Here is a 17,837-nt window from a genome sequence, read left to right on the forward strand (position 1 = left end):
TGCGCACGGTATCAGCCACAATACGCCACAAAAATGGTCCGTGCGGAGAGAAACTTTACATTCACAAAGCGGACCGGTCGCTGCTGTACTTCATCCTTTTCCTAGTGCTTTTACAAATGCTCAAATTATCAATTTCTTATCGGCGACACATGTTGCCACTTGGAGACTTGGGTGGCTGGCTATACATTCCACTGCCCAAGTAGTCAGGCTTACCTGCTATTAAGGGTAGAAGACATTTCCATCCATATTTAACTTTTCACAAACACACGTACTCCTTACTCAAACCACAGCTTACTGACCTGTTGGCTTATTTCCTCCCCTCTTAGAAAATCGATGACCTACGCCTACTGCGCACAAGCAACTCTCCACCACTACTACTGTTGTTAAATGGATACGATATACCCACGACGACCTACTCTTAGAGAGATTCTCTTAAATGTCTCTCCACCGCCATGGAATTTACGTGCCTTTAACACCCATCTTTTCCAACGTCATTGCGAAGAGACTCTCCAGTTCAATCAGGATGCTGAGAACTATGCTGTATTCTATGATCAGTTCGCGGGCGAGAGCTGTACACAGCGTGACAAGCGTGTAGTATCATTATGGCAAAAGCTGATACGACTCTATATTGCTCCTTGTGGGCTGCGAGAAATAAATATCTCTCATCATGAGCGGGAGCACCTCTTGAGCCTCCCGTGTGAACCTCAGCCCCCCCACCCTTCCGAGCTAGACGATTGTCGCGAAGGTATCTACAACCTCATGAACGAATCCCTCCTCGGCCCTTTTCTCGACTCAGTTAGCCCTACGCAGCAGGAAAGTGAACATGGGCAACATGCGTCTTCTCCCCTCGATGTTCATGCTCAACCAAGCATAACTCAAGATGCCCCGCAAGTGTTTTCCTATAGACATGCCATGACGTCCGAGGGCAGGGTGAAGGACGGCTGGATGGATGACGGCAATAAAGAAGAGCATCGCTCCAAGTCGACCCAGTATACACCTTCAAGATGGTTCCGTTATATCATTGCTATATATAAGAAGTATTGGGAAAAGATTAGGAACCGTGCTATGTCATACCTATAAAAGCCTTGATACCATATTATTCAACCTAATACCGCTAGTAAACTACTTTAAAGTATGAAGAAGGGAGTGATCTGCGTCCAATTGTAAATTAATAGTCTTATAATAGGCTTCGTGGGTAATAATGCAGTGATTAAGTCCGCAGTCAGAAGACCTTGCAATCCTGTTAGCTTCAAACTAAATGAACTGAGCCAGTGGCATTCGTTCTTACGATAGAGGCGTCCATAGCATCGATCAGATTATGTTGAAATGCACCAGGTTTTAGAGCCGTCCTTTAGTGATATAAAAAGACTATTCTGGCTCTGAGGTTTGTGGACAGGGCGTGATTCAACTGTGACTGTATGCGGGAACTAAAGCTTGAATGAAGTGTCCTTTATGCCTAAAGATGCGATCGCGATTTCAGTTATCAGTTCATCATCCTGATAATCATGGATCCATTTTATATAATAATATTCGGCCCAGATTAAAAAAACCAAAGAGCAGATTTGCGCCTACATCGTATTAGCCACATTACGCCGCAGCATTGTTCCGTGCGGAAAGAGTGGCATTAGATTGAAACCCGGACACTTCTTTCGGTTATGATAGTACTGTACTGGAGCCTAGAGAGTAGAATTATACCCGATTCTATTCAATTAGGCTCTTAATATCGCCATAAAATCCCATTATCTATCGTATTTGTATTTTTGGATGACCTAGTAACCGCCTCGCGGAGATTTAGGCCTTTGGTGTCGTGGACCCCGCTTCAGACGTCATTGTTGTCATGGATCGCGAGCCAGAGGCTCCTGGCGGGGCATATCATCGGCCCCTGCGCAAAAGAGCCAGAACTACGAAAGCTATGGAGGCAGATCAGCAAAATCGCGATAGTGAAGGTCAAGAGAATGAAAACAGTGAGGGAACCCGGAGCTATACCCGAACACGGAAAAGGACCACGACAAAAGCAGCCGACAACATGTCCGAGGCATTCCAGTGCACTGAAACAACTTCTAGAACAAAACTTCAGTGAGAAAATGAAAGCTATGAAGACTGAGTTTCAGCTCAAGTTTGTAAAGCTTAAAAACTGCATGGCTGAAGAAGTCACTAGGTCCATGTCCCCGATGGCACAAGAATTGGCACAGGTCCGAGAACAACTCACCCAGGCACGTAGCAAGCTGGAACAGACCCGGCGACAGCTTGTCACCTGAAACAATTCTAAAGCGACACGATCACCTGGTCGAACATATGTGCATGCCGCTAGAATGTCGCCTGTTAGTAATTCAATCGGGAGCTCGTTTACGGTGGCATCGGAATTCCCCGAGCCAGGCTTCTGTACAGTGGACACATCCAGAGTTCCCGACGACCATATTGGAGAAACAACGCCGGCCGTGCTTCTAAAGACCATCGACCAGGAAATTCGGGCGTCTAGTGACCAGCCGAGTTGGCGCTGTGTCGTAGTGACCAGAGATGGACGAAATGCTAATCGCGTAAAAGTAATCGGCAGGATTGGGGAAGAACTGGAGAGAATCAAGAAGGTTATTGATGTGAGGAACGCACCAGGTGTCAGAGTCCGAGACCAATTGTACCCAGTCAAAGTTGATAACATCAACCGCACTGGTATCCTTGACAGGAAGGCAAGGTCCTGGAGGGAGCGATCGAATCCCTGAGCCAGGAAAATGAAGTGCAGATTGCCAAGATGGCTTGGCTAAGCCGGAAGGATAACACAAAAGCATATGGATCAATGGTAGTATACCTCACCAAAAACAGTGACGCTATGAGTTTATTGCAAGAACAATACTTCCTTGTCGCCGGTGTTCAGCGTATACCAGCGTGTTTGAGCGAAGAGCCAGACCTAAACAATGTTATAACTGCCAAGAACTCGGCCATAAGGCGTTCTTGTGCAGCAAGAATCGAATATGTGCAAAATGTGCCGCCGAAGGCCAACATCATAGTGCGTGGCAGGCGCTGATACCCAAGTGTGTACCTTGCGGCAGACCACACGAGTCGTTTAGCAGAAGTTGTCCGTAACTTCCCTAGGCGGCATGACTACCGCTAATGACCCCCAAATGCAAACATGGCTAAATCTGTTCCTGGCGTCACCTTCTTCATTGCATATTGTGAGTCAAGACGGCTGCATGAATGAATGCACCTTTTAACTTAACCTTGTAGCCCTAGGTTAGAATAGGCCCTACGATATGTAGTAAGAAATATACTGAATTATAGCCTCTGCGTTTGCACTATAGTGTAGGGAAAAATCCACGCATTCCAAGGCAAAAAACCTCACCGAGGCTCCCAGGCGTTCTGCAGTAGTAGTTTACAGCTCATTTAGCACCACGCCACCTCGACTGACATATCCCGGCTAAAAAACCCTTTCCCACATATATTCCTATTCTTTGCCTTCCCCATCTTAATCATCGTCATCATCAATTGCAGCGTTCTTAGCGCATCGGATCGAGCGTGTTGTAACGCGAGTGTGCTGTTGGCTCTCAAAGAAAAGTAACGGATCGTCATCACGGCAGTTTGAGGTCCTTTTACTTGTCAGTCCAAGTACAAGCCATAGGAGACTTCAGGGTGAAGCTCGCAATTTTCGCCTTCAGGAGCAGAGAACTGAAGAGACTGAATACCTCGGCCGGAAGTAAAGCTGTGTCAATATTAGCCTGATGGTCTGAATCTATCCATTTATGCACCGACAAAGGAGGCCCCAGGTTAACGCAGATTCCATTCACTGGGATTATTCTATGTTGCCCGCGGAAGTTTGGGCTATCATAGATAGTGACAGAATCCTCAGCTGCAGGTAAAGCTGCCGCGAAGGGGGCAAGAAGAACAGGGAGGAGAGTAAGATAATGCATGATGAATATAATAATGTAGGATTTTTAAAGGCTTCTAGCGTCTTGGAAAAGTGAAGAACAAGTATTCTTTGAAGACAGCAGCAAGAACGGTAGAGCATGTATTTATACTTGTTGCCTGTACATGAAACAGTCAGAAATTCCGGAGCCGTTAATTGACCCCACGAACAATGAGACCGTCAAGAAGAATGTGTTTCTCATCTTCACTCATGGCAGAGAGATGGTCGCCAAGGTTCGGAAGATATCTGAATTTATGGGAGCTGAGGTGTATAATGTCGACGAGAATAGCAACCACCGCCGTAACCAGATTCACGGAGTGAACAGTCGCCTCGAGGACGTCCAGAGCGTCCTTCGCAACACCCAGGCTACTCTTGAAGCAGAACTGAACCAAATTTCGCAATATCTGTCTGCCTGGATGGCGCTCATTGCAAAGGAGAAGGCTACATACACCACCCTCAATCTATTCTCTTTCGATCCTGCCCGCCAGATCCTTATCGCTGAAGGCTGGTGCCCCGCTAATGATTTGCCTCTCATCAGGTTTACTCTTCAGGACGTCACCAACCGATTTGACTCCTCCGCTCCATCCATTATTAAGGAAGTCCGATCCAACAAGAAGCCACCTACTTATCTGAAGACCAATAAGTTTACCGAAGGCTTCCAGACCATTGTCGATGCGTATGGTACAGCCACCTATCAAGAGGTAAACCCGGCCGTGCCTGTCATTGTTACCTTCCCTTTCCTCTTTGCTGTAATGTTTGGCGACTTTGGACACGCTTTTATCCTGCTCTCTGCTGCACTGGCTATGATCTTTTGGGAGAAGCCTTTAAAAGAGGTTAAACTCGAACTGTTCGCCATAGTCTTTTACGGCCGATACATTATGCCGATTATGGCAGCTTTCTCTTCATTCACTGGCCTCAGCTATAATGATATCTTTTCTAAGTACATGACCTTGTTCGACAGCGCTTGGGCGTTAAGAAGCCCAAGGGCTGGCAAGAACAATGGTCTATTTCTGCTACTTTAAATAATAATGGCTACCGCTATCCATTTGGTTTAGATTGGGCTTGGCATAGAGCAGATAATAATCTTCTCTTCAGCAACAGCTATAAGATGAAGATGAGTATCATCCTTGGCTGGGCTTACATGACCTACTCTCTATGCTTCGCCTACATCAACGCGAGATATTTCAAGAAGCCCATTGATATCTGGGGTAACTTCCTTCCTAGATTGATATTTTTCCAGGCTATATTCGGTTATCTCGTCCTTTGCATCATCTACAAGTGGTCGGTGGACTGGCTTGGCACTGGTGCGCAGCCTCCAGGCCTTCTGAACATGCTGATCTATATGTTCCTGCAGCCTGGAACACTTGATGAATGCTTGTTCGCCGGGCAAGAGTATGTTCAGGTTATTCTGCTTTCATAGCTCTTGTCCAGATTCCGATCCTGCTCTTTCTCAAGCCGTTTTATCTTCGTTGGGAACACAAGCGTGTCCGCAGTAAGGGTTACCGCAGCATCGGCGAAAGCCGTGTTAACGCCATGGGCAGAGACGGCGAGGACGGGACTTCAGTCAATGAACATGGCGCTAATTCTAACGAAGGTGGTGAGGGAGTTGCAATGATTACTCAGAATAAAGATGAAGATCGCGAGGAGTTCGAGTTTGGAGAGGTCCTGATGCACCAAGTCATCCATACTATTGGTAGGCTGCCGCTTTATTTGCAATCGGGGAGACATTGAGTCCTAACATAATCCTATAGAGTTTTACTTGAACTGCATTTCTCATACTGCTTCCTACCTACGTCTCTGGGCCTTATCGCTAGCCCACCAGGTGCTGTCGGCGTGATTACGATTGTCGTCTGTTTCTATGTGTGGTTTTTCCTCAGTAAGCTTAGCTTTCCATCTCACTACTAAGAGATGGACGTTGACAGATTATTAGCGGTGGCCATTTTGATATGCATGGAGGGTACCAGTGTCATGCTGCACTCGCTCAGATTGTCCTGGGTTGAGTCTTTCTCCAAGTTCGCAGAGTTTGAGAGTTGGCCGTTCGCACCATTCTCATTCAAAGCTTTGTTAGAGGAGTCGGAGGAGTTAAAAGACCACTTGGGATAATGTAGGTATCGTTGTGCGCCTTGTATGAATCCAGGTGCTGCTGTGGTATATGTACTATAACGACGGAAATCGTCGAAAATACCTCTATTAATGGAGAGAGAATTTATGACTCTCTGTTGCTGCAACTAGAGGTACATAATACAAACCTAGAGCTAGATTTATCTCTTGTATTACTAATTAATTAGGGACAGTATGTTACAGCTGGAAAGCACAGTGCACGAGGTCAGGACCCGGACGTGGTGGAGGAATAGAAGGCTGCTCAGTTTCCCGCATCTTCATAGCCGCTGGTGTTCGCAGATGTTCGGAGTTACCCAAAACCCTTGAAACACCCCAAAAAGCGGCATGCACAGTTTATTTTAGTATTACAGCCGACTTTTATAAATTATGTATTTTTTTATAATATATATATAACAATAAGCTATAAAAGTGTGCCGATTAATGGGGTGTTTCAGTGGTTTTGGGCCCAACTTTGAGGCGAAGCCGGAAGGTCGGTTTACTAAAAGTCTTATAAAGCTCTGCGCATCCTTCATTGAATCCAGCGGCTTCTTGCGTAACCTGTGCAGGTCTTCTGTCGGTCGGCAGCTTAGACTTGCCAACTTGGAGCGTCGGCCACTTACTGTGACGATCCGGTCCCTAGATCCTAGGTTATCGTTATAGGGTAGGGGGGATTCCCAAGGGATAGATGCGTGTGTCTATGTTGGCAGATGGGATAGGATATCCGTTATTGAGCACGTTGCGTAGTCACGAGTTGGTAGATATAGTATGACCTGTATCTGGTACTATTGTGTTGTTAACGACTGACTATCTAAGCTATCTAATGAGTGTATCTCGAACGTCTTATATAGTAAGTCGTTCCGTAGGGACCGATATAGCCCATCGGTCCAATATCCTGAGGACCGCTCGCGTATGTCGGTCCAGTACGTAGGACCGCTGGCTCGTCGTCGGTCCTCTTCTAATTGGTCGTGCGTTCCGAGGTTATCCCGGGGTACGTACTGTGTTATGTTCCTTAAGAGGTCGGGTCGTAACACTTACCCTGCACCTTAATCCACCCAAGAGCAGGCAATGTCTAGCTATTCACTCCCTCATGGTTTCCCATATAATATGGTAATTTCCTTTCCAAATAATGAAATCTAGGCTACTTGGCTTTTGCCCCCTTGCATAATTCACTTTGTGTGCCTCACCTATTGTTTATCATTTGCTTCTGCGAATAATCTTGGCCGCAAGTTAGCTCATATCATGACTGCATGCATGCTGGCTCGTAGCGCCTCAGGCCCGAAATTAGGCCGTACCCACAACGCACACACACGCATAGCTTGTATCGTTGCATGCTATAAAGCCTGTGGTGTCCTGCTCAATCAATCGGATCCTACTGCAAAATATACAACAACTGCCGCCAACCCAGATAATCTACCTAGGCACTGCCACACGTTCGGGGCCCCCAACGAAGGAAATATAGCTTCCATTTATACCATTCTGACAGCCTTGGTTTGGTGAGGCATGCCTCACTGTTATTCCGCATAAATGGCGCCGATTTTTCATCTCTCTCTAGAGATTACCAGCCATATAGTCGAGCATCTTTCGCCCAATGATTTCTTGTGCCTACGCCAAACGTGCCACACGCTCAATAATACGACACTTCATATATTTTCTCAGAAGTACTTCCGCACGCGCCGCGTGATGCTTGAGCGCCGAAGCTTGGAAGCACTAGCTAATATTGCCGAGCATCCTGCTCTCGGCTCATCTATTGAAGAAGTAGAAATATGCACTAATTACCTCTTGCCTCTTGATGAGCTGCGTATTATTGAACCGCTCTCAAGGCCCTTTTCAGAGATGGCTGCCGAGAGAGAACGCAGGGAAAATGGCCAAGATGAAGAGACCGACGAAGAAATGGAGGAAGAGGACGAAGGAGAAGGAGAAGGTGAGGATGGAGAAAATACAAGCGGCGAAGAAGCTGACAGTGATGATGATGATAACCACTACCCTCACTTACGTCGGCTAAACGAGACAGCTTATTGCAAGGCTTTCAATGACCAGGAGGAACTCATTAAGCGGGGAGGCGACATCGTATATCTCACGCGTGCCATGAAGGGCCTCGTTAACTGCAAGACCAGAAGGATCACAGACGACAACAGGGTCTGGGGCCTGAGACATTTGTGGAGAGAAATCGGCATACTGCCGCAAAGGTGTCTTACCTTTGAGTCGTCAAAAAGCGTCAAGCTGGTCCGCCGAATGCTGCATGCTTTTTTTACTGCGCTTGCCGAAAGCAACGCCTCCATTGATTTTTTGGAGGTCGCTTCTGGCTGCGTTGTCGATAATGCCAACCGCATAAGTCCCGACATGCTTGCTAAGCCTTCATCTGCGACTTTGGATAACTTTCGGCTTAAAACCCTGACCACCCTATATCTTAATCTTGATCACCTTGTCGAGTTGTCTTGCAGGGTCATACGGCTGACAGCTTGCAGGGCTTAGTAGCGGTGAGTCGATGAGCAAATCCACACCACAAGATTGTGAAGCATACCGAATCCGTCATATTGCCGCCAAGCAGTCCCGGTCTCCGCTCATCCAACGACGCCTTCTTGTGCCTTGCATGATAGCTGTGATACTTGACGTATGGGGGTTCATCAGAAGCATCCTTGTTCTTGCCAAACAGAAACGCATCGTCAGATTGATGGTGTGGTCTTTGTAGTGGAGTCGACGATGGGCAGCATTGAAATGGTAAGTCTCTGGAATAGATCACATGGTTGTGTCAATGCTATAAGCGTTATCAAGGGTCAAGTATCCGATCTTATCGCGGACACCTTAGGAATCTTTGGGCTGGAGGATCGTCTCCGCAATGATTTCAACGCTATAGGCACCTTACAGCCTCGGAGAGCCAGTAAGGATTTTCATAGTTGCCGGCTGCCCCAATCGATAAAACGAGACGATTGCAAGAAAGCTATGGTAGCTTGGGGAAGACTAGACATCAGTTCTAAATTGATTTGGCTAGGCGAGGCGTTGAGGCTCGGGATCAAATTCTCGCGATGAAGCTCGCCTCCAACAGCTCTGAAATTTGCCCACGGCTCTGGGCGACGACACCTGGAGCCATATGGCACACCGTGTGAAGTAGGGCATACTACTCGGACCACTCGACAGATCTCGGGGAAGGCTATGTGGCGTGATAAATAATGTTAAAACAACTTCTTCTCTTGTAACGTTTGTCTGCCGAGACTAAATCGGCATTCCATAGCAAAGAGTCAAGCAACAGCAGTATCTCGTGCAAAGCTTGGACCGAGCAGCACTCAACGGTGGCCACTCTACACGCTGTGTGTTTACTAATGGCGAGCTGCGACTCTACACGACTCCGGCTGCTCACAGTGACGCATACTGCACACACAAAATAGACTTGATTGATTAAGTTCGGAAGAGAATCCTCGCCAGCTCCAGTTCCTCAGCCAGTAAACAGCTTCCCTCTACATTCCCAGATATAATTACCCTGATACTAACTAATTCTTCTCCAGGTTCGCAATAATTTTTTCACCTTTCTCCTTGGCTGAGGCAAAGTTGCCCACCATATAGAAGGCAGATTCGGGCAGATTATCACCCTCACCGTTTAGGATGGCCCTGAATGAGGCGATGGTGTCCTCGAGGGTAACCAATTTACCCTTAATACCAGTGAAGACCTGGGCGACGGTGAATGGTTGACTTAGGAAACGCTGGATCTTACGGGCACGTTCAACGGTGAGTTTATCCGCTTCAGATAGCTCGTCCATACCAAGAATGGCGATGATATCCTGGAGACCCTTGTACTCCTGCAGGATCTGTTGGACACGAGTAGCAGTGTCGTAGTGCTCCTGGCCGACAATTCGGGGGTCGAGCATACGGGACGTGGAGTCGAGAGGGTCAACAGCGGGGTAGATACCTAACTCCGAGATACCACGGGATAAGACAGTCGTGGCATCCAGATGAGCGAATGTTGTAGCGGGAGCTGGGTCAGTCAAATCGTCTGCAGGGACGTAGACGGCCTGGACGGAGGTGATAGAGCCCCTCTTGGTGGTGGTGATACGCTCCTGCATTTGACCCATGTCGACGGCTAGGGTGGGCTGGTAACCGACCGCAGAGGGGATACGACCGAGCAGAGCAGACACCTCAGAACCAGCTTGGGTAAATCGGAAAATGTTATCGATAAAGAGCAACACTGAAATGGCAGTTAGTCATCATATCTAGTCTGTATTTTCTCGTTAGAAATTAAAGGCTTACCATCCTGACCCTCCTGGTCACGGAAGTACTCAGCAACAGTCAGACCAGTAAGAGCAACACGGGCACGAGCACCCGGGGGTTCGTTCATCTGACCAAACACCAGAGCGACCTTAGAGTCGCCATCGAGCTGAATAACGGAGGTCTCCTGCATTTCGTGGTACAGGTCGTTCCCCTCTCGAGTACGCTCACCGACACCGGTGAAGACGGAGTACCCACCATGAGCCTTGGCGATGTTGTTGATCAGCTCCTGAATAAAGACGGTCTTGCCAACACCGGCACCACCGAAGAGACCAATTTTCCCTCCACGAGCGTACGGAGCGAGCAGGTCGACAACCTTGATACCAGTGACCAGAATCTCCGCAGTAGTGGACTGGTCAGTGAAGGAAGGCGGGTCAGCGTGGATAGGCAAGAACTTATCGGTCTTGATAGGGCCACGCTCGTCAATCGGGTCACCGGTGACGTTCATAATACGACCCAGGGTAGCAGGGCCAACGGGAATGGTGATAGGGGCACCAGTGTCCCTGACTTTGGCGCCGCGGACGAGACCCTCGGTACCTATAACAAGTTAGAATCGGGCCTACCAGAGATTGAGAACGAAAACTATGCGGACGAAGGAATCAACGTACCGTCCATGGCAATGCACCGGACGACATTCTCGCCAAGATGTTGCTGATGGCTAAATTAGCGTTCCAGGCATAGCTGCCAAAATGCCGCCGGATGACTCCACATACCGCGACTTCGAGCACGAGTCTCTGACCATTGTTGTCTGTCTCGAGCGAGTTCAGAATGGGGGGCAGCTTCAAGTCATTGAATTTTACTGTGTAACAATCAGTTGCGCAAGTTTCACATGAGAAAGGATATGCTTGAGTCTGCTGAAAAACTCTCACTAACCATCGACAACAGCACCTATGACCTGTGGTTTGTTCTTGTAAGTAAAAAGCTGATTGGCCATGAGGTATCCGAAATCCGGCTCACTTGATGAATCTTGCCGCTTCCGACGCCGGCCGTAGACGCAAACCGGCTGCTGAGAGGGAATTGGAGAGATGCCGGCTTGATGGGACGCCGTGTGGCCTTGACAGCGAACGACGGACGGCCTGCTCTGGCTAAAGACGAAATACTACTGTCGAGAAACGGGTGTCAGCTCAGTCGACTTCAACTAACGCGCAAGCCGGAGAGGCCACAAAATGGCTGCGAGAGGGACAGAGGCTAACTTCTTGAACATCTTCCTAGTTGACAGAGAGATATCATGCATGGGAGTTGAAAGGGGTTGGTTGAAACTTAGCATCTACGGAGCTGGTAGCAGTGCTGGACGGCGGTTGTGAGCACCCACGTTATTCAACAGTGCCTGAGTGTTACAGAGAAACTGCAGGGAAGTTGGCTATCACTTATGCCGTCTATAGGTCCAGCATGCTACGAGAGGACTACTGTAATGCCCTTGATTGTGTACGCCCTACTCGAACATTCTGTACCTACTGTCTCAATTTGCATGTGCTGGGAATGGGCTGATAGTGGAAGACGAGGGAGTATGAGGAAACAGACACAAGGCATACACACACTGTAGTAGGCATAGCATAAAACCTACTAGGTGCAGGTGTGCTCTAAGCGCTTTATGGGGTCAAGCTGAGCTAGTCAATTGGTGGTGTGGGAGGTCAGGACGGAACCGTCACATCAACTTTACGAATGGCGCCTAACAGGCTTGGCGGTTAGTCACAACATTCACCACCAAGACGCACTTCCTGAACTTTCAGTGACGCTAGCGGTGGGCTAGCTCATCGAAGGTAGGTTGATTGGTACTTAAGAGAAATATAGGCAGGTCATAGTTGGGTATGACGTGCTGCGGCAACAATAATGACCAATGACGTTGCCAAGCCATAAGCTTGCCAGTTGTTGAGACCCATACGGCGAATAGCTCGCAAGTCCGTGAAGCACAACAGTCGCTACTTCAAATGTTAATATTGTGAGCACCCACATGGCTGTTGGCTAAACGCTTGATTCAGCAGGGCCTCGCCACAGGGGTCAACTAAAAGCAGAGATCAGCAGGCATAGCTCGATCGGCATTTATCTACCGATCGATGGACAGCTGCCCAATGGACGGTGTCTCCATGCATGGATGGCAAAGCTGCTTCGGCGCACTCGCGACCGGCTGCCAATTAACCCATCGGCCCCAATACCATACCATCCAATTGTTATCAAAGTGCGGCGCCCACCAAGACGAAAATAATGGGTAATAGTTCCATAACGGACGGCCGAACCTAATCAGTATGCCCACCCACCCGGGGACCTGATGGAGTGGTTGCAATTCTGGTAGTATGCTTATAACCAGTGTAAATACAACAGTAACTGACAAACTAAATGTTCCAAAATTGTCTACTTAAGCATACAGGCCCTTGGAGACATTTGGGCAGTATTGAGGTAGAACGACATCCCACATTCAGCGCTTCACCACGGCCGTACTGTTCTGCCAAACAGACATGAAGAGAGGGATCCCTGTCCAAGGTCCACTGCAAAGGCAAATCCGACGACTACATCGTGTTCGTCGGCAATGTCGAGGCCTACAAGATGTGGTTAAACGACAAGAGCGTTACCTTAGCTCGCTTCGTTTCCCCCTTCGGTGTCTTTGTGACTCACAGGTAAGCCGATTTCTGCCTACGTACCCCACTAAAGCTATTCGGAACGAAGATCTTAACCGCGATAATCTTGTACGGGACTTGATATACGGAGAAAGGCGTACTAGCTGGTGGCGCTGCTGCGGCAGTATCACTTACCTAGTCACAGGCGTGCAATAACCCGCGACAAAGAGGTGCGTGCACCTGACTAACAAAGTATGGCACAGGCAGGGAGCGCAGGGCCCTTACAATGCCGACTCGAAAGGCACTTTAGCAATCGAGTTGAACCGAAGACTTAGACGAATCCATCAAGATGATATTAACAGGAGGCACTATGCAAACTGTGGGGGCAAGTCAACCTGCTAATGAGACGGATAACTGTGGCCCTAACTGAATAATTATGTAGATGCAGAGCCAACAAGGTTGCTACAAACAACTCGATGAGCCCAATGAAGGCCCATTAGAAGGCTCGTGTCTTTCACAGCCACAGGGAGCACTTAAAGAGCAGGCAAGAAGCTTGCCAGGAAGTGAAATAACTAAACCCACCAAAATTTATAGGATGAAGATTAAAGGCGAGAGGACAAAGGAGGTAAACATGAAGTTTGGTAGTTATTGTTAATTAATATTATACTGATGTTGGGTGTGTGTGTAACGTGTGTAATGTGTGTTTTCTTCTTTGTCTCTTCTAAGCCATTTTGTGTACATCCTCAGGAACTTTCACCCCTGTCACTGTCTTTATATCCGTTACCTCCTATCGTTATATGCCTTTAAGGCGTTGCTGATGATAGAATGACGTCTAGTCAAACCCGATGTGGATGACATCAACATCTACTTGTTGGGCTGAGGGCCTGCCTATCCTTAAAAGGATTTAGTTAGGGGCACAAGAGAATATGTATTCAGGCCTATCACAATGAATTGCATCAACAATTGGCGCTGTATGTTCCGAATTCTGCACCCCGAGAATGTCCCCTGCATCCTCCCTGATAACGAACAGGCCTGATGAAAGCTTATGTGCAGTTAAGGCCTGAATGGCTGGACTTCGACACTGCAGGAGACACTGCTTTGGCTAGAGTTGAGAGCCTCAACTCGGTTATGACAGGAGAAAATGTAAAGCCCATAACAGGACGAAGCCATCATACTAATTAAAATTTGAACTTATTTATTTGCACTTGTGTAAGGTTCAAATCTCGTAAGTGTTGCTATATAGAGACATCTTTAAAAAAAAAGGGGGGGCTTGATATAAATGTGACTGTTTGTCTATGGTTAGGAACATAAGAGCCGTTGCGAGTCTGCTGTACCCCCGCAAAAGGTCCCACAAAGGGTTTTCTTGGCGCCAAGCTTGTCATTAGCAGCTTGCTCAGAGCATGGCATCTGCTAGCTGGCGCTAGTGACGAGTGCCACCCTTGTCATTAGTCCCGTCTTCTCTGGCACGCTCCTTCGTAAAGTGACGATTATGCTCGTCCACTTCCTGGTTCTGCGCGGTCGTGAGCTGACTCCTAGGATCCGAGCCCGAGCCTGTGATATTTGAGTTGTATACTTGGGGCTTAGGCTTAACAGCGGCTTTAGGCAGAGAGCGGCCCTCTTTTCCAACAGGGGAATCCTTGCTGCTGAAGTAGGAAAATATGGGTGAAGATGTCGTCATGGAGTGGCCAGGGATAGCAGGCACAGTGGCGCGGACGAGAGTACTCAATGGAGAGCGCATCTTGGGCTGCAACTAGTTGACACAGGCGGTAAAAAAGTTTGCGTCTTTCATAGCATTGCGCTTTGGACGTAGGACGCGCCCTTTTATGGGAGTTGCATGTCAATCTGACTGCGATCCACCGGAACTCGAGGTCAGCACTCTAGAGAGAGATGGAAACAGACTAGCTAATAGCATCTAACACCGCGCATAGCTACCGGTAGTTGCCTGGGAGCTGGGGATCGATCGCCACAGGACAGAGTCCAATGGCTCTCAGAATAGACTTTGCTCTAAGCCAAAGCTTGTCAACTCTCTAGCTTGTCTTCTCGTTGTCGCCAGCTCTCATTCGCCACCTTCTCGGCATCCAATGACTTCAACTTGCTTCTTTGCATACTTCTGGCCTGTGGTATTAATATAATTGGCTTATCCGGTGGGGTTCCGGAAGCTACAGGTTTTGAGCATAATGGCGTAGGCATTATGTAATTCAGCAGTGAGGTAAAATAATTGCACAGGTTGTTCGAGACGGACGTACAAAAATATCCTACATAAAACACAGATTCGAGCGCAGAGGAGTTTAGGATTATTGGGATTAAACCGGCGGAGAAGTAGAAGCTACCTAACAAGTACTCATTGCAATGAAAGCCATTGCTATTCCATCATTATGTAATTTAAGGCACTAATTCTGTAACTTCAGGAGTCAATCACCTGGACTGCCTTCTTGCCTATGTGCCTCTACTACCGTGTTTTCTGATGTCCTGTTTATGCTGGGGTAACGTATTCACTGCAATGAGGAAATTCTCTCCCATGTCCGAAGCAGTATGAACAGTAACATTCTCACCAAATTGCCACTGCTTAACAAACTCGGCGTCTCCTTGACTATCGTACTCAGCGTTGAAATAGACAAAAGCAATTCCAAGCCGAGAGGCAAGAAATTCTTTTTGCCTGGGATCATAGCCCTCAGCGAGGTCTGCTGCAATGGGCTCCTCTTGCATCAGGTCCGGTGCTATTGCGCCGTGGTACTGCTCTATCGGATAGATCTCAGTATCGATCGGTGCAATTTGACGGAAGGTGATATAGCAAAGATGAAATCGCTGCCAATCATCACGCGACTATACACGTAGGCTTTTTGCGCAAATGTGTTCTACAGTAGCAAATACTCCACGACCAGCAGACATCCTAACAATTGGCCAAGGCCTCGAAAGCCCAATGTGTGCACAAAGCATCTACGTCGTCGAACCCATTGTCGAGTAATTGGGCTTGATGCCCTAAGAGACCAGCGGATTCCAAGAGCTGGAAGAATGAAGGCGTCGCCATATTGCAGACACTAGCGGAATGAATAATAATGCACCTTCATCTATGAGGTATATTTCAATACTTACTTACCAGCACCGCGCAGCGGTAATTAACTGTCACCAGAGGCCATGACGGAAGCCAAGTAAGCTAACTATTTTACTCATGCATGCTCCATTATTACTGGGGAACTCTATGCTAACAATTTTAAAACCATTGAGCTTACATATAATTCTTATACAGTGGGATGGGTTTGTGTGCTTCTCTCTGAGCTCTGCGAAGCAAGAGCATTGCTGGATGAGGAGCACGAGCCACTTCCTTCAAAGGACAATGACGACAATAGCTGTTTTGATTTTGATATTAGGCTATCTCTAAAAGATGTCGGTCCGTGCTATTCCGGAGTACGTACCCACAAGCCTGTGGTTGCGACCATAAGATGCGGATTGTAAAACCTGGAGTCTGCGCAGAGTGTAAGCCTCATGGTCTGGCCTATTAGGCTTGCCGTTTTTTGAAGTCTCGTTTTGGGAGGCGGGGGTGGAGATTGTGGGCTCATTTGCTGATTGGGTGTGTCCTGTGCAGTCCTGCAACTTTCGCAGCGCATCTCAGGCGGGCTTGTGTGAGTGCAGTGCTTGCAGAGGGGATGTCTGATTCCCTATGTAGTACTAGATGGTTATAGTTTAACATACTGGTAGGATTGCTCTAGCTGCCGCTTTGAAGACCTTTATGATCTTTGTCCACTAGACCCCCAACACCCATATTTACCATCCTATCTGGGTGGGCAGAGCCTTGTCGTTCTTCTGGCTACAATGCCTCCACCCCGGCAGGAGCTACTGGCGGGGCATAGGCTTTGACTGCAATGGCCACAGCTTTGGAAGGGGGACCTTTTTGTGTCTTGCTGGAAGATCGTAGGAAGTTGGTCACCTTGACAGCATTCCCGGTTGAGGTTCTGTGTATCTTGCAGGATAGGCCGGTGTCCGGAAATACTTCAAGCCACTTAATGCTGTGGCTTGGAGTGATTGCCTTGCTATCATTGCGGTAGAAGTGGATAGCTTCTGCTTTTCCTGGGTCGAGGAGATAGCGTTTTCCCTGCCCTATTCAACTGGGGTGTATTTCTGTTTGTGCAGTTCCAGTGGTCTTGCGGGTCGAGGCCCCGGTGGTTAAGATAGCAGTGTCGTCTGTGTATACGAACCTCCTTCGAGAGCGGCGCATCCAGAAGATACGGCTGAAGTACAGTATGGAGTTGATGGGGAAATTGGCTACCCTGGCGGTGCGCGTGCACTACATTCCAATTGATCCTGGGGAGGGTGCCTCCGTCGCCCTTGCGAATGCTGGCCGTGCGGTTGTACATGAAAATTTCCGCCCATTGATAAACCTATTGGGCCATCCTCTTCTACATCCTCATCATCACCTCAGATCTATTCCGTCGGGATAGTCATCGGATTGATGAAAATTAGCTCATCGACTCATAAAACCTCCGGATCTTAGAAACCTTCGGAAGAATGCAGCTCCTCGTCTCCGTCACATCCGAAGTTGTCCTCGGACCTGGAATTGGCGCTGAAAGGCGGATAAAATGTGATAGGTAGGGGTAGTGGCACGGGCTGTAGCCGCTTAACATGGTCGGATATATACTGAATCTCAATTCTCGACGTGCCGCCCTGCAACGATGCTTGACCAAAGAACGGACGTGATGACGACGTCAACATCGTGGCTAACCGATTGATAAACGTATGCGTCACCTCTTTGGACAGTGTGCGTTGATCACTGCCTTCGTGACCGCATTGAGCGTCGAGATTTGAGCGCTTGGTGGTGACGATTACCATGAAATGATCTTCTGGTAACAGGCCACTGAGTCCGGAGGGCTCGAATGGAGGAACTTCGATAAATTGCTTTTCATCTCTCCAAGGAAACCCCAAATTTAGCACACTGGACTTGTCACTCGCTAGAGTTACCAGCTCAGGTGTACAGTCACCTGCATCAACATCCATCTCCGAATCGGAGTCAAGGCCAAGATCCGTTTCGCTTAAAGGCC

The 17,837-nt window shown here is 48.1% G+C and overlaps 6 protein-coding genes across 6 annotated transcripts; 2 read left to right on the top strand and 4 right to left on the bottom strand.

The window, feature by feature from the left end:
• Positions 1-1,122: 1,122 nt before the first annotated feature.
• Positions 1,123-1,308, bottom strand: TGAM01_v210837 (hypothetical protein; the record flags this gene model as incomplete). The annotated part of the gene is made up of 2 exons (XM_024550886.1): positions 1,123-1,231; positions 1,289-1,308. The coding sequence occupies 2 exons, from the start codon at positions 1,306-1,308 to the stop codon at positions 1,123-1,125; spliced, it is 129 nt and encodes a 42-aa protein (XP_024404367.1).
• A 1,004-nt stretch (positions 1,309-2,312) lies between these two features.
• On the top strand, positions 2,313-5,998 carry TGAM01_v210838 (vacuolar ATP synthase 98 kDa subunit; the record flags this gene model as incomplete). The annotated part of the gene is made up of 7 exons (XM_024550887.1): positions 2,313-2,594; positions 2,681-3,001; positions 4,030-4,835; positions 4,997-5,199; positions 5,316-5,588; positions 5,649-5,771; positions 5,826-5,998. The coding sequence occupies 7 exons, from the start codon at positions 2,313-2,315 to the stop codon at positions 5,996-5,998; spliced, it is 2,181 nt and encodes a 726-aa protein (XP_024404368.1).
• Positions 5,999-7,519: 1,521 nt separating this feature from the next.
• On the top strand, positions 7,520-8,467 carry TGAM01_v210839 (hypothetical protein; the record flags this gene model as incomplete). Its single annotated transcript, XM_018809723.2, has 1 exon — positions 7,520-8,467. One exon carries the CDS (start codon positions 7,520-7,522, stop codon positions 8,465-8,467), a length of 948 nt encoding a protein of 315 aa, XP_018657045.2.
• Positions 8,468-9,480: 1,013 nt separating this feature from the next.
• TGAM01_v210840 (ATPase-2) lies at positions 9,481-11,186 on the bottom strand (the record flags this gene model as incomplete). Its single annotated transcript, XM_018809722.1, has 5 exons — positions 9,481-10,172; positions 10,235-10,789; positions 10,861-10,903; positions 10,966-11,051; positions 11,126-11,186. The coding sequence occupies 5 exons, from the start codon at positions 11,184-11,186 to the stop codon at positions 9,481-9,483; spliced, it is 1,437 nt and encodes a 478-aa protein (XP_018657044.1).
• A 3,038-nt stretch (positions 11,187-14,224) lies between these two features.
• TGAM01_v210841 (hypothetical protein) lies at positions 14,225-14,542 on the bottom strand (the record flags this gene model as incomplete). The annotated part of the gene is made up of 1 exon (XM_018809721.1): positions 14,225-14,542. One exon carries the CDS (start codon positions 14,540-14,542, stop codon positions 14,225-14,227), a length of 318 nt encoding a protein of 105 aa, XP_018657043.1.
• Positions 14,543-17,289: 2,747 nt separating this feature from the next.
• TGAM01_v210842 (hypothetical protein) lies at positions 17,290-17,793 on the bottom strand (the record flags this gene model as incomplete). Its single annotated transcript, XM_018809720.1, has 1 exon — positions 17,290-17,793. One exon carries the CDS (start codon positions 17,791-17,793, stop codon positions 17,290-17,292), a length of 504 nt encoding a protein of 167 aa, XP_018657042.1.
• Positions 17,794-17,837: the final 44 nt, after the last annotated feature.

Source organism: Trichoderma gamsii (genome assembly GCF_001481775.2).
Source record: "Trichoderma gamsii strain T6085 chromosome Unknown Scaffold_74.2, whole genome shotgun sequence".
NCBI classification, from domain to species: Eukaryota; Fungi; Ascomycota; class Sordariomycetes; order Hypocreales; family Hypocreaceae; genus Trichoderma; species Trichoderma gamsii.